The 11929-nt window shown below is 51.7% G+C and overlaps 2 protein-coding genes across 5 annotated transcripts; both read left to right on the forward strand.

The window, feature by feature from the left end:
- The first annotated feature begins 1850 nt into the window (after window positions 1-1850).
- scamp3 (secretory carrier membrane protein 3) lies at window positions 1851-4424 on the forward strand. Its single transcript, XM_068747078.1, has 9 exons — window positions 1851-2112; window positions 2233-2313; window positions 2531-2635; window positions 2792-2912; window positions 2993-3121; window positions 3202-3364; window positions 3456-3557; window positions 3636-3753; window positions 3854-4424. The coding sequence occupies exons 1-9, from the start codon at window positions 2089-2091 to the stop codon at window positions 4001-4003; spliced, it is 993 nt and encodes a 330-aa protein (XP_068603179.1). The 5' UTR covers window positions 1851-2088; the 3' UTR covers window positions 4004-4424.
- Window positions 4425-4735: 311 nt separating this feature from the next.
- rnf115b (ring finger protein 115b) lies at window positions 4736-7506 on the forward strand. Of its 4 annotated transcripts, none has more exons than XM_068747364.1 (9): window positions 4736-4821; window positions 5480-5538; window positions 5627-5663; window positions 5745-5848; window positions 6168-6272; window positions 6373-6449; window positions 6527-6616; window positions 6857-6972; window positions 7073-7314. In XM_068747364.1, the coding sequence occupies exons 1-9, from the start codon at window positions 4747-4749 to the stop codon at window positions 7181-7183; spliced, it is 774 nt and encodes a 257-aa protein (XP_068603465.1). In that variant the 5' UTR covers window positions 4736-4746; the 3' UTR covers window positions 7184-7314. The 4 variants fall into 4 exon arrangements, with proteins under 4 accessions (XP_068603465.1, XP_068603463.1, XP_068603466.1 ...); XM_068747362.1 differs by having other exon boundaries at window positions 6373-6445; window positions 6541-6616; XM_068747365.1 differs by having other exon boundaries at window positions 6204-6272; window positions 6373-6445; window positions 6541-6616.
- Window positions 7507-11929: the final 4423 nt, after the last annotated feature.

Here is an 11929-nt window from a genome sequence, read left to right on the forward strand (position 1 = left end):
CGGCAGGTAAAGGTACAGATACCTCACTGCAGAAGTACTGCCCGGCAGTTAAAGGTACAGATACCTCACTGCGGAAGTACTGCCTGGCAGGTAAAGGTACAGATACCTCACTGCAGAAGTACTACACTGCAGATATGGAAGACGTTTTTGTGAGAGCGTTCCTTCTCCTATCTGGACGGGATGATGGAAAATTCGCTGCTATTTGCTCAATAAGAATATTGGCAGTGCACAAACACACAAACTCACTGGAGTCATTTCTGGGGGAATTACCCAGCAGCAGCCTTCCATTCATTTCCTGGAGACGAACCCAAACCCGTAGCCGTTAGTTACCGCGGTGCGACGTCAGCCACCGACCCGGGAACCAACTGTTTTATAATCGGGACGCGACCTTCGGTCGGGAAAGCATCGGCTCTGTCTCACAAGTCCAAACCTTTGTCTTATGAACCGGGTCCCTTTCTGTACTCGACCCGCCAGCTCATTCCTCAGGCGGTGAGGTCAAGGCGCGTCTGTGAAACGCCCAAGTCCGGCACTTTAATCTGGGCCATCTGGATCGATCGGTCTGATTCTCATCAGCGCATTGGAGAAGCTTCTGTTTTTTGGAATGTAACGAGGAATAACCTTTAACCCTTTGATTTTTTTTAAGATTAATATTCTAAACCTTCATTTCCTGCTCAAAACAAACCTCTCAGCCGCCGAATGATCTCCATGAAAGGAGATTCTTGTGACTTGCAGGAGGAGAGAATGACGAGCAGGCCGGACTGTCCCGGGGCATCGAGCCACGGAGCGTGTAGCTCATTAACTAGAGCTGTAATCCCCCCCGTTGCTGCTCAACCTCTGACTGCAGAGCTGCAAGTGCAAAGAAAGGTCGAGGTCCTTTCAGCCATGCGGCCTTCACGGGCGGTGGGATTTTACAGCACTGCGGAAAATCAAACCTGCGGATAAAGCGCTGCGATTTTATTTGAGGATTAATGTTGAAGTGTTTCTATCCAATGCGAGTGTTTAAAGTTTATTTTAGATCACTGGAGTTGCTGCACTTTAGTAACTATCTGATAATTCTCACATTGATCCGTGAACTGCAGGCCGATGGACCGGAGAAGTCAGGGCCGCGTTTCTCTAAGAAACAAGGGCGACATCTACCGGAACAAAAAAGAGAGGCATAAACGTCACAATTAACAATTTCAAATACGGAACGAGAACATGAAGATGATTTATTTGCAGACTGACCATTCGTTTAAATTATTGGGATTATAATTTACAAATCAAAAGCAATGATAAATGATAAAATAAAACTTTTTTATTCAATCTAAAATAAACTTTAAACAATCCCTCAAAAATGATATTACATATCTTATATCAGCCCTGAGATAAAATACGGTAATTTCCCGGCTTAGTTTTATCGTGTCTTCAATAAATAAATAAATAAAAAATCAATAAATGTATAATTTTACTAATGCGGCCCCACCCCTTCGTGTCCCACGTGCCTCGCTGCCGCAGCAGGAGTCACGTGACCGAATCATCGGCTGCTCACTTCCTGATGGTTGGTGGGCGTGGTTTGAGCGTTCACAAGTCACTCGTCAGGTAGTACTTGCGATTTTGCGTCTCTTATTTATTTTGTACGTATTTTTTAGAAACTTTACACATCAGCAATCTACACATTTAACCATTAACATTTAAGCAGATTCCGGTTTCCGGTGCCGTATTTATGTTTTTATTTCTTGCTACGTTAGCATACAGTGTCGTTATAAGCAGCTTATGTAATGATAACAGTTCTTATTAATTATAAATTATGCACATTTATCCGACGGCTTTTTGATTCAAAGAAATCCGGACGTATTTCCGGTGCAGCAGCGACCAGTTTTACCGTCACACCGGAGGGGCGGACAGCCGGGTGACCCAATAAACCGTCCGCGTTCCAGTACTTTCGAATTAAAAAATAAAACACAAACGCAGCATTAAATCTGCGAGGAGAGAGCTAGCTTCTGCTGCTATAACACCGTGACTAGCGATAGCATCAGCAGCTAGCAGTAGGAGCTAAACGTTAGCTATCCACCAGAACCAGAACCGGAACCAGAACCAGAACCGGAACCGATGGACGACCACAACCCATTCCAGGTGCGTGTGTCCGTTGTGTTGCTCATGTGACGTGTGTAGTTCGCGCCTGTCGCTTTTTATTAAAACGCAAAACACAAACATGAAGCCAAGAGGCGGTTTGTTTGTTTGTTTTGGTTCCAGGACCCCGCGGTGACTCAGCACAACAGCAACGCGGGCTACGCCACGCTGGACCTGTACAACCCGTTTGATAACACGACAGGGGTGAGCAGTGTGTACATGTATGTGTGTGTGTGTGTATGTGTATATGCAGTATATAAGACAGACCGGTTTTATTGTGAGGCTGCAGGAATAATCAGATTATGCTGTTACGGACTGAAACGCCGCGTAACGCCACGTAACGCGGACTCGCCGCCGTCCTGCAGACGTTTCGTCGTGGTTAAAAGGATGAGGTGAAACTTTCATCCATCCTTTCCCGCAGCCTCCGCCTCCGTATGAAGCCACGCCTCCTCCTTTACCTGCAACAACACCGCCCAGCAGGACGACGCCCACTGAACCGCGCAACTATGGATCCTACAACTCCCAGGTACGCGTCCTGCACGCCAATGGCGGTGCAGAAATTCACACGCGGGCCTTGAAAGCATCACGCGGGTGAATTTCTGAATCGATTGGATCGGATTCATAACGCGGATCCTTCGCTGGACGTTCTCCTTCTGGTCTTTCGTGTCTTTCGCCGCCTCAGACCACGGTCGCCGCGACGACGGCGGAGCTCCTGAAGAAGCAGGAGGAGCTGGAGAAGAAGGCCAAGGAGCTGGAGAGGAGGGAGAGGGAGCTGGACTCGCACAGCCTGGGGGCGAGAGCCTGTAAGCGAGGGGGGGGGGGGGTGTGGGGGGGGGCGACGCCGTTGCTCTAACGCGGTCTTCTGACCCTTCCTCCGGAGCAGCTCGCCAGAACAACTGGCCCCCGCTGCCGGCCTTCTGCCCCGTGGGGCCCTGCTTCTACCAGGACATCGGCCTGGAGGTCAGCCAGCGCTTCCAGCGCACCGTCACCGTCTTGTACTACTTCTGGATGTGTGAGTCCCGTCGTCACGGCGTCGTCACGGCGACGCGGGTCGATGTGTCTAAGACGGGGGCCCCCCCTCTCCGTGTCCAGGTGGGACCTGCTTGCTGCTCTTCAACCTGGTCTCCTCCATGGCCCTGTTCTTCGTGGACCCCTCCCACAGCGGCGTCGGCCTCGGCCTCGCCATCCTCTGGGCCATCCTCTTCGCTCCGTGCTCCTTCGTCTGTTGGTACCGACCCGTCTACAAAGCCTTCAGGTGTGAGAAACGACCCCCCCCCGCCCCCCCAACAGACCCTTTCTCCTTCGCTTCCTGTTTAAATAAAACGCGTTTCCTCTCCTCCCCCCAGGAGTGACAGCTCCTTCAACTTCTTTGTCTTCTTCTTCGTTTTCCTCGCCCAAGTGCTCGTCTACGTCATCATGGCCATCGGTATCCCCGGGTGGGGCTTCAGGTACGGGACGTTCACGCCCGCCGATCAGCCGGGTGGTGGGTCCAGGTAACGCTCAGACGCTCGCTCTTCTCTCCCCAGCGGGTGGGTCGTGAGCCTGGCTGCTTTAAATACGAGCGCGCCCGTCGGCGCCATGATGATGGCCAACGCCATTCTGTTTACCGCCCAAGCCACCATGGGGGTCATCATGCTGAAGAAGGTGACGCCGCCGTCGTTCCCCCCCCCCCCCCCCCCGATACGACGACGAGGCGCTACACCTGTCGGGTGACGGCGTGCTCCACCCCTTCCTCTCTCTGCAGGTGCACGGCCTCTACAGGCAGACGGACGCCAGCTTCCAGAAGGCCCAGGCCGAGTTCGCCACGGGAGTGATGTCCAACGACGCCGTGCGCCAGGCGGCCGCCAGCGCCGCCGCCGGCGCCGCCCAGGGCGCCTTCGCCGCGCCTCGGTAGAACGGGACGGGGAGGCTCTGGAGGGGATGAGGAAGAGGGAGGTCCAATAGCGTCCAAGCCGGGAGACGACCAATCACAAGCGTCGATTAACGGCCAGAAAGACAAGATGGCGCGAGCGCTGGAAAAATAAGATGTTTAACACGAAGCGTCGCTGAATGTCGTGAAATAAAGCTGTGCCAAATGGGGCGGGTCCGGGACGGTTGCCATGGATACAGGATGCAGCCGAAGCTTTTTGTTGTTGTTGATGCCAGAGTGAGAAATAACCGGCTGTTTTTGTTGTTCTAATTAAAATGTCTGTTTAGCCGTAAAGATGACGAAGGCGTTGTTCCGGCGTTGGGACGCGCCCGTTGCTGTTTCGTGTGCGTCTTGTGATTATTACGTCACCGCGGAGGCGGAGGCTTTAATAAATGTCGTCATGCTCGCCCAGTTTGCTGCTTGTCACTCAGAATGACGTCATCGCGCGGACGGGAAGCTGCGGGGGACGCGCCAGTAGGATTTAGGGGCGGGACTTTTACGCGCCATCCACGCATAATCAAGAATTATTGGTGGTGGTGGGATGGGGGGGTGCGCAGCCGTGACGTCACACAGGCTAATACATTTCTGCAGCGGCGTCTCGCAGACGGAGCGATTCGCGAAACATTTATTTACTCGAGTTCATTTCTAACACGTGACGTGAGGAGGCTCCACGCAGCGCCACGCAGCCGGGTCCTCCAGGAGCGCGCCGCTCTGACGTCACCGTGAAGATGGCGGAGGCCGCGGAGGCGCAACAACGTTTTTTCTGTCGCCGCTGTGAAAGCGAAATTTACCCCGAACTCCCGGTGAGTCACTTCGACTTGCTGATCTGCCTATCCCCCCACACACACACACACACACACACGGAGGGGATTAGAGGGGGGGGGGGGGGGTATTGTATTTATTTAAACTCCTAAAGTTAACCGGTTTAATTGATTTATTGATTCTAATCACTGCGCGCACCGGAGCGCGTCAAAAGGCTCTTTGTTTCTGTGCGTAAAGCACCTTCAAAGATCGTCTATTAACGGCAGATCTGGTGACTCATGTTGCCATATGTAGAAGTCTCGCCGCGGGGGGGGGGGGGGGCTTGTCCCTGGTTGTCGGAGGTGATCCGGGGGGGGTCTCCACGCGCTCCAGCGGCACGCACGCGCACGGACGCGGCTTTCTGAATCACCTGCATGCCTTCCAGCCGCAAATAGTTGCGTCTCGACTGCAGCCAAAGTCGTTTCTCCTTCCGGTCCAGTTCTGTGCGCCCCGGATCGCCACGCCCCAGGGCCGGTGCTAGAACCGTTTATTCAGGGGGCACCAGCTCCACGTGTTCGTCTGTTGCTCCAGCAGGTAAAAAACTTTACGCGTGGGGACACAGAGGAGGCCCCTTCTGGCCCCCTACTGGTTGGTCTCAGTAGCGTGTTTTAAATTTAAATTCCCATTCAGTAAATGCATTTTCTTTGTTCTATCTGCAAGGATTTCGTGTGTCCCGGATGTGACTCCCCCTTCATCGAGGCGGTGTCCGAAGACTCCAGGTGAAGGTTTGGTGTTGAAATGGAACGATCTTCTCGGGGTATCAATCGTCACTTATTTATTTATGACACTTTTATTTTTGCTTCCTAGTCCTCGGCAGGACGGAACGAGCGCTTTCGGAGAAGAGGTACATTTTTTACAAAGTGGAGCGCTCCTCTCCCTCCCGACGGCGTCGTCTGATTGGCTGCTTCTCTGGTCTTCCTCCAAGCTGCTGTTCATGGAGCCCTCCTCGGAGTCCGACGGCGGGGACGTCGGGGAGGGACCCGCGGATTGGAGGAGTCCTCCTGCGTCGCCGGACGCCGCGATGGAAGGGTGCGTGGACACGGGACACGGGACGCGGGACCCGGGACGCGGAGGCTGTCCTGACACACGCTTTAGTATCGGAGGACAGGCCGCTTTGGACGAAGAGGAACTTGCATGAATGAGGGGGCCGTCCTTCATGGAGCATTTCTGATGTATTCTGGTCCTTATAGTAACGATATGAAACTCCCTTTAGCAAGTCAACGCGGCGAGCGTGTGTGACGCTCCTCATCTGTTCTCAGAGCAGCTGCGTGCGTCTGTTCATTGAGCAGAAGCATGTGCACGTACAGTAACGTGTGTGTGTGTGTGTGCGTGCGTGTGTGTGTTGAAGCCACGCTGCAGCGGACTTTGCTCTTGCCCCTTTAAGGATCGTGCAGCAGTTCCTGGCGGGCATGTTCGCCAGCGACGGAAGCCTCGCCCCCGCGCCTGCTGCGCTGTAAGACGCACTTTGAACTTTGGATTTGCACCGTTTGCTCTCCGCTTCGTCCGGCGTCGCGTTTCAGCCTCTCCCTCTTCTTCTCGTTTCTCTGCGCCAGCGTGCTGCGTCTCCATGGAAACCCCGGAGACTACGTGTGGGGACGGGGCGGCCTGGACGCTGCCGTCGCCGAGGTCAGTGATGTTTGAGCATCAAGTCCGTGCATCGCGCCGTTACCTTCCGCCATCTTCAAACCGCCTGTCCTCCTCCCCCCCCCGCTCACCTGGAGAACGCCGGCCCGCCTCCTGCCGAGAAGAGGATGATCTCGTCTCTGCCGGTGGTTTGCGTGTCTCAAGAACAAACAGGTCACATGAAAAGTCTTATATGAAGGAGACTGCTTTTAAAAGTCCGACTTTTGACCCTGAAGGTTTCTATCAGACACACGCTCCTCCTTTTATACCTTTTTCGATTCCTCCATCGCTTTCTTTCTTTCCTTTCTCCCATATTTCTTTTCCTCCTATTTTTACATCTTCTATCGATTTTGCTTGATCTGACTCCTCTCTGTGACGCAGACTCAAGCTCCTCCTCTTTCTGCTTTTTCCCAGAATGCAAACTGGAGTGTCCCGTTTGCAGGGAGGAGTACTCCCTCGGGGAGTCGGTCAGGAAGCTGCCTTGCCTCCACTACTTCCACGGTGGATGCATCGTGCCTTGGCTGGAGCTGGTGAGGCCCAGGAGTGGATGTGGTCGACGGGATTGGGGGGGGCTCTGATCAGAAAACATTCTCATGCCTGATCAGTTCCTCTCTCTCTCTCTCTCTTCAGCATGACACCTGTCCCGTGTGCCGAAAAAGCCTCGACGGCCCCCCTCCTGGGTCGGAGCCCCCGGAGGAGCGGCCTGTCGGGACAGAGCAGCCGGAGAGCCGGGCGAGCTGAGACACGGGATGAGAAACTCTACCTCCATCTCTGTTTTCAAGAGAAAACTCTACCCCCCCCCCCCTGCGAAGGACCTTCATGTTTTGCAGTCTCTTCCATTTTAAGCTGCACCTTGCATTTTGCTGACTATGTGGAAGTGTCCTTCTCACCTCACCGCCCTAAGAGGGGGGGGGGGGTCACCTGAATGACTTAAAAGACCTCGACGAATCACGACTGAGCGTCCACAGGTCGCCCAAAAGATGGGAATTCTCAGTTTTGCATTACAACCACTTCCTAATGTCGTATCTGAGCTGCCGTCTTCTGTTATTAAAGTCTAAATCTTTCCCTCTGCAGTTTCCTTCATCAGATCTTTCTTCAGCCGAGCGATCAATCTGTTTAATAACCAGTTTGGTGAACACGTCTGTCTTACACGTCCTTGTACCGTTTGTGTTTTGTGGTCAGGACTGCTGTAGCGGATTAAACAATGACGGCGAGGAGCCCGGAGGGGTTTTGTGAAAAAAAACAAAGACAGAGACACCAGATTTAATTCAGAGCAGGAAGCTCTTGGGGGAAAAAACAAACAAACAAAATTATTTTATTTTTTACAGTATTTTTATTGAATTAATTAATGAATCATGTATTTTACGAATCGGCTGAAAACAGATGAAAGCTCACGTTTGCTGTGGAATGTAAAAACGACTTTCGATTCACCGATTAATCGATGAATCGTTCCAGCCGGAACATCTCTGGACTTCAGGGGTCGTTAACCCCCCCCCCCCCCCCCACCCCGCCGGTTTGACGGTCGGCTGGATGTTCGCCATCAACCGGAGCAGAACGAGAATAGTCGGATGACGTAACTCGGGACATTTTTTTTTTTTGTCAATGACCAGAACCGCAGGAAGCGCGTAAAACCGTCATTTGCTCTCCGCTCCTCTTCCCTCTCTCTCCTCTGCTCTCGCTTCCGCCCTCCTCGGCCCCTCCCCCTCCTCCCCCTCCTCCCCCTCCTCCTCCCGGGGACCGAGAATGCCCGTGCTGCGCTGACAGAGTAGCGATACGGGCTGAGCAGACATGGAGGCCCGCTGGTCGAGCGACACTTCCAGGCCCAGCCGTCGGCGTGTCGGAGCGGACTATTGAGCGTCTCCGGAGACTTCGCGGATCCAACCTGCTGTAAGGAGACGGACATTTCGCCGCGAGGAGCGAGGAATAGAGGGAGATCCATTTCGAGTCTCTGTTGATTCAACGCAGCCGCCATTTTGTTGACAGTTGGTGTTTTTTTTTTTTTTTTTTTTTAATAACCGATACGGGCGCATCTGTAATTTTCTACCGCCGGATTATAACTCGCCACCTTTTCCTCCCGTGTGTGTCTCGGTTCGGTTCTAACTGCGTGTTCGTCTCGGAACCGACGTCGGAAGGTGTTTTTTTTTTTTTTTTTTTACCCTTTTCTCTTTTTCTGGTTCGGGTTAAATGCTAAGCGCATCGCTAGCCGTCGTAGCCGAGATGTAGTAGCGTTAACACGGGAACGTGACGCCCCGCGGTCCGTCCGTTTTACGCAAATACTACCAAAAGCTATTTGCGTCCATGACACCAGTTCAGCCTAAACGGAACGCAAATTAAAGCTACGCTGGACGAATGTTTGTTAAATCGTCCTCAAAGCGGCTACTGGTATCTGGCTAGTTAGCCATTGATGCGAGATGTAGCGCCGGGTGTCTTTATTATTGGACTGCTAGCAACTGCTAGCCTGCAATAAAAATAAAACGCGCATCTTTGATGAGGTATTCTTCAGATAAACTGGATTTCGCTGACGCGTCTTCACGCGTTCACTCGGGGAAAGCCCGTCGCAACTTTTATCTTTTGAAGGTGACAATGTTCACGTCAATCATGTTTCTGTGCGTTTAGTCAGAAGCTTCGTGCAGTGATTTAACTCAATATTTGACAAACAGCACAAACATTTAATGTTAATGAAATTCAGGGGTTTTACAGTCATTTATTTTTTAGATCTTGATGATAAAAAAAAAAAAAAGCGTTGAGGAGACCTAAATTTGTCATTTTTCATCTTTTGATTCTCATAATTCAGCACTTGGAAGCTATGCTACGAGGCCGCCGCGTTGATGCGAATGAAGGGAGTAAAAAGAGCCGGATAATGTGAGGACGGTTCCTGGACAGTCACACAGGTGAGTTGCTGTGAATGATGTCGGTGTTGCTGCAGGTGGAACTGACCCGCATCGCTCGCTGCTCCTGCTCCGTCAGTCACACCTGAAGCCCGCTGTTTACCCACGCGTGGATGCTGCGTAGAATGTTCCCGTGACCGCGTGCGGTTTGACTCGTTGGCGGCGGGAGCGTGCGTCTGATGTCGGGCTTCGTGATGACGACTGACCGTGGATGAATTTGTTGATGGAGGGACTTATTCCCTGGAGGGTCGGTGTTTCCTGCACAGGAAACTGCATGCAGATAACGGGGTTTTTGGTTTTTGGTTTGATCAGCACGTTTTGTTTCGTAGAGTGGAATCAATTTTCACACACATTGAATGAGCTGGGATTTAAGGCCCTCTAATAATAAGGGAACGTATTTCATCGAGCTGGGGATGATCGACGACTGTCAATCATACCGTTTATCAGACGTTCACGTTAAAAGCCCCGCTTTCACCGGAGGTCGCCGGCTGGCAGCTGTTTGTGACCGCTGGAGCCGTTCGGTGTTTTAAGCTAAAGGCAGTAGTAAAGGAATCTGGCTCCTAACCCCTCCCGAGCATGACTGCGCTATTACCGCTTGAGCGAAAGCCCCGGAGAGGATCTGAGGGCAGACGCCAGTCCTCCTGTGAGTGATGTGGGGGTGGGCGGGTTGGATAGTATTGCAATGGCCAAAGGGAAATCAGCAGTTATGAACAACGTGTGCAAAAGTGAGGAGGGAGTGAACGGAGGGAGGGAGTAAGGGGAAAGAGAAGAGGGGGCGCGGGAAGTTGTTTACTACGTTCCTGCTGTCTCTGACATTACTTGGGTTGCTGGCCTGATATTCATTATTGATTCTCTTAATTTCGTCTGGATTTTTTCGCGTTGTATTTACCTCTTTTCCTACCTTCAACTTTGGGTCGTCGCTCTGAAAATGAAAGCAAAAGAGAGACGGATGTGACTGATGCCCATCTGCACAAGCAGGTTTGCTTTTAGGCTCTTTTGCAGTATGACTAACAAAAAAGAAAAAGAATGTCGTAAAATAAACTGAATGGCTGTAGCGTCCATTGATGTTTAGTCTTGAGACTTATCGGTCACAGTTGAGAGTAATTTGGCTGGGTTGGAGAAAATTTACAGCCAGTGCCAGACATGGTCTGCATTTACTATTTAAAGGTGAGATAACAGATTTGGCTGTCTGGGAGGACTTTCTGTCGACTTTCGTTAGTAGTTGTTCACAGATTTAGGTATATTGTAGGTGTTTGTTTTTGCTTTTTTTTGTCGTACGCAGTTGGAGCAGCAAGTGTTTCTGTTAGTGTTTAGTATTTAAAAAGGGTAAGGACATTATTCATCCCGTGAAGGAAGGGGAACCGTTGGCGGTTGCAGTGAGTAGAAACATAGCGCTACAGCCTGCGCTACAGCCTGCGCCGTTACTACTGCTCCCCAGATTTGTAAATTAGAATCAGGAAGAGGGCGGAAAGGCTTAAATAAAAAGGGTGAAAGAACAGAGAGATTGATGGAGTGTTACTGAAAAGGAGGTGTGATTTCAGTGTGGTATGTGTAGCCCCCGGGGGGGGGGGGGGGGGGGGTAGTTCTGAGGAGAAATGGAGTGAGTAATTGAAGTAAACACAGAAAAAAAAAAGTCACGGGGAACTACTGACCAGACTCCATAAACTGGAGTGTGTTTACTTTGCGGTTCAACAGAAGAACTCTTCACGGTCCAAATCCAAACTAAACGGGGTTTAGGACTCTGCGTAGTAGTTCCTGTGACGCTTCATTGATGCGACGACTTGTATGACTTCCTCGAGGCTCCATTTGGTGCCTGTTTTAATGTAGGGCGCACAGAAAACGCGGGCCTGCTGACGCTCTTATCGCTCACTCGGAGTTGCTGCTGGCGGAAGCTGGGAAAGCTGTCCGGATCTCCCCCCCCCCCCCCCCCCCATCTAGTCCCAAAGGACCCAATGTGCTGAGGTCACAGTTCTGAATCGCCTCCAAATGACTTCACCCAGCGAAAGCACCTGCTAGGGGGCGAATCTGCTCTAAATCACTCTGAGCTGGAGACAACTTCATTGAATTGGGCTGTCTAAGGGGCACAATTAAGAAACGCGCTGCTCTATGCTGTTGCCGTGTTAGCATAAGGTGTGAACGGTTTGCCACTGTGCTATACACCTGCTTGTACTGCCGCCAATGAAGGATGGCTCATTTGGCATCTTGGGCGCCGTCGTCTTAGTCGTTCTCAGGTGGACAATTCAGAGTCCTTGAGCATGAGGTTAAGATTCTCAGCTCGGAGCGCCGTCGCTGTGTAAGTAGGTCACAGACTGTTCTGGGTTGTGAGGACGAACACACCATAAAGAGTCACCTAGAAAGAGGGAAGGACAACATCTAACCAAACGGGTGATAAAAAGTGTTGCCGTCCTGCTTTTCTTTTGCCATCATTCATTAAACATTAGCGTTTGAAACTGTCGATGCGTGGCTGATATCCTGTCTGCTCTCTCTCTTTGTCTTGCCTTGCTCTACCTGTCTTTACTCCTGCTACTAAAGGACGGCGGAAGAAGGCTGGACAGCTGAGGAAGGGACAGAAGCCACCTGAAAGCAAGGAGAGCTTCAA

The sequence above is a fragment of the Brachionichthys hirsutus genome, chromosome 13 (assembly GCF_040956055.1).
Source record: "Brachionichthys hirsutus isolate HB-005 chromosome 13, CSIRO-AGI_Bhir_v1, whole genome shotgun sequence".
Classification (NCBI taxonomy): domain Eukaryota; kingdom Metazoa; phylum Chordata; class Actinopteri; order Lophiiformes; family Brachionichthyidae; genus Brachionichthys; species Brachionichthys hirsutus.